The sequence below is a fragment of the Lactuca sativa genome, chromosome 9 (genome assembly GCF_002870075.4).
Source record: "Lactuca sativa cultivar Salinas chromosome 9, Lsat_Salinas_v11, whole genome shotgun sequence".
Classification (NCBI taxonomy): domain Eukaryota; kingdom Viridiplantae; phylum Streptophyta; class Magnoliopsida; order Asterales; family Asteraceae; genus Lactuca; species Lactuca sativa.
The window spans coordinates 18,514,617-18,518,047 of NC_056631.2; the positions used below are offsets into that span (position 1 = coordinate 18,514,617).

Genomic DNA, 3,431 nt, shown 5'->3' on the forward strand with positions numbered 1-3,431 from the left:
TTCTTCCACAACACTACAACTAGTCACCCCTGAGTCAATCTATATTTATAAAAGATATATAATAATTTTATATTTTGACTAATTTGATGTATGCTATTTAGATTATAAAAATATATATGATGATTAATTTTGGAGTTATTTGATATTATATTGATTAGAGTCGGCAAAACAAAACAGTATGAATATGGTAATCGGAACATACCAATCCAAATGTTTTCGTCCAATACACAATAATCTAAACGTTAAATATAATTACAAACAATTTTTACCGTAGGAATAATGTCTTTTTTTTTCCTAGCTCATGTTAGGTTAAGATTGATTGGTACGGGCATAACATCCATTATGTTATTCTTACATTGCATCTTTTAACATATGTTATAACATTTGAACACTAGCCTATTTCTAGTTATGATGTATTTTGTTATGCTGATTACATAGCTCAGTGAGAGTTAAGAAAAAAAGTGCAATCAATTCTTTTTATTCGTTTTTCCTTTTTAAAGTGGTGTGGTAGTTTTTTTCTAGCAAAATAAAATAAAGTAGCGTTAAAAATGATGTAACATGTGATGTGGTAATTTCTGATGTTATAATACCGACTCATACCTACCGGTTTTAGTAAAAAAAAAAATTGCCGGTAAAAAGATTGATAATAATAGTAAATTGATAAAGTAATTTACAAAGTTGTAGGCACTGATAAACTTAAATCCAACACAATGAATATATTTGACAATTTCCTTTATAAAGTAAATAATTTTAGTTTACTTCTTTTAGAAATGTGATATAACTATCAAATTATGCATAAATTAATTGATCACATTTGACATTTTAGTTTTGATTGCACAAAAGGACAATATTTAGTTTATTCTCAATAAAGCGTTTGATTGTGAATTAAATGTTTGAAATGAATGTTATCATGACATTCTTTAACATAATTCCCAAATACCTTTTCAAATGAAATGGAACTATGAAATGACGATGTTATATGTATATTGTAGAATTAAAAAGAACAATTATTGTGATATATCATTTAAAAAAAAATGTTATGATAACTGATATCTTGATGAGAAAGTTAGAGTTGTCAATGTCCCAACCAAACCAATGTCTTATGATGAGTTATCTCATATATTGTATTGCGTAAATATTTTTCAATTTAAAATTTAAATATAAAAGTTGAACATCTTTTAATCAACTTTTTTTTTCAATTTATATAAAATATCGGAATCAATAAAATCTGGTAATGTTCGTAAGTATTGAATTGTTTTTTTTTAGCTTTTATATTTTATGAGAAATTTCTACACTTTCAATCAACAAACATCACTTTAAAGGAATTGACATTATAAGGTCCCAATGTCAAATATGTTGGATGTAAATGTCAAACAATAAACATAAGACAAGCTATATACGAAAAATCATATTTTTAAGTAAAGTTTTGTATTAAATAAATAATTATGCTACAAAAAAAATTAAAAAAATAATAATAATAATAACGATGAACTTATTGCAACTTGATTTTTATTTAGACGGAATTATCAAAAACCGTTTTTATTACTTATGATAATTACAACACACAAAATTGCTGAGACAGAATCAGCTACTCTCCCACCTATTATAATACAGCACATCCGTATATCCATCGGCCATATGCACTTCCCATTATACCCATGCTTGTGTAAATTACTAATGCTCAATTTTTTAATGCTTAAAAACAGGAAAAAGAAAAAGTTATGGATAGTTTCAACGAACGTCAACGAGGAAATCATCGATGTCAAAATCGCCAAACTCCTCGGTGTGGTACTTCGCCGGAACTGTAAAATCCGGCAAATTGATCGACAGATCTATGTCGAATCCAAAAGCGTCCACGTCACTGTATCGCAAGCCAGCAAACGGCGATAACTCGTCGTCAAAAGGGAGGACAGACGTCGGCGACAAGACGCCGTCGTGGACCTGTCCGTCGTCATCGCCACCGGAGGTTGTGGTGACTGTAGGTTTTTTACCTTCGACAATCACGGTTTCCGTTACCGAAACCGTAGGGAAGTTCGTAACGGCGTTATGACCTTTCAATGTAACAGCGGCCTTGTCGTACACCGTCGCCGCTTCCTCAGCGGTATCAAACGTCCCCAACCAAACTCGCTTCCTTCTACCCGGGTCACGGATCTCCGCCGCCCAACGACCCCACGGCCGCCTCCGCACACCTCTGTACTTCTTCTCCATCGATCCGGTACTCCTCCTGACGTGTCTCCTGTTTCTGCTTCGATCTCGCTTGAATTTCGAAGATGGCGGGTTAACGTTGATTTCAAACACATGTTTCTTCACTCTCTTCATCACTCCTTCGTCATCATCATCAGACGAATCGGTGGCGTAGGGATCCACCAGCCTGATCCTAACCACCCTCTGCTTCATCGCCAGCGACTCTTCCTGAACGAACTTATTGGTTCTCACCACATGCTCCGAGAACTTCACCGCCGATCGTACGGACGACGGACTCTTCACCTCCATATCACAAAAGCGATCAACAAAACCCAAAGGAGGCAGCAAAACTGGAACAAACAATACCAATTATATCCAACAATACAAAGGATTTTGTAGAAAGGTTTCTTGAAGAAACGACAGAAATCGAAAGGGGTCCAGTAACAAAGAAATTTTGTGCAATATCAACTACTCTTGAGCGAATTTTGGCGGGAAATTTCCCTCTCTTTTCTTCCTTCCGGTGTGATCCAGAGGAGGAGGAGAGAGGGAGGAGGAAACGAAGAGAATTACGGGGGAGAGTGTATATATAAAGGGGATGGGGGGAAGAAAAAAAGTAGGAGCAAAGGGAGACTCCACTTGACTACAGTGTCCACTCGAGTAGAATACACACAGGGAGAGTGGGAAACACGCAGTGAAGATATAACATTTCGATTTTGGCCCTTATTCTATTGGCTACTTTATGAAATATTGGCAGTTGGAGCTTGACTTTGCACTTCGGTTAACTAAATGCATCCCCTCTTGTTTAGCCTTTCAAGAAAATTTCATTTACTTTTCCAATTTTGGAGGTTGTAAATAATGGATTTAGATCACATGTGATCATGTTTATATATATATGGCATGATTGAGTTTTTGTTTGTTTCTACTCATAAATAATTATGTTTGTTTAGAATGTATAATAATAAACGTTGTTGCTTGTTCCACGTATTAAACCCAAATGATAATCAATAACATGTGTATGTATGTTTTTAAACTTTGATACCAATCACAACGTTGCAACATGCTATATCGATAGTTTTTTTTTTTTTGATTGATATTATCAGATAGAAAATGATTATTTCTACTCTTATATAATATTTTTCTTTATTGTTTTTTGTTTAATAAAAATATTTAAAAAAATGTCAAACCAACATATCTTTTAGGGTGTCAAACCCAACAAATAATAGGGATATAAAATGACTCCGTATACA

At 33.9% G+C, this 3,431-nt stretch overlaps 1 protein-coding gene across 1 annotated transcript; it reads right to left on the reverse strand.

Annotated features, from left to right (window-relative positions):
- Window positions 1–1,523: 1,523 nt before the first annotated feature.
- Window positions 1,524–2,767, reverse strand: LOC111876531 (pathogenesis-related genes transcriptional activator PTI6). Its single transcript, XM_023873081.3, has one exon. The coding sequence runs from the start codon at window positions 2,491–2,493 to the stop codon at window positions 1,732–1,734; it is 762 nt and encodes a 253-aa protein (XP_023728849.1). The 5' UTR covers window positions 2,494–2,767; the 3' UTR covers window positions 1,524–1,731.
- Window positions 2,768–3,431: the final 664 nt, after the last annotated feature.

Bases quoted from the DNA above. Each gene is read 5' to 3' on its own strand.
- LOC111876531 (XM_023873081.3), bottom strand. From the start codon at position 2,493: ATGGAGGTGAAGAGTCCGTCGTCCGTACGATCGGCGGTGAAGTTCTCG.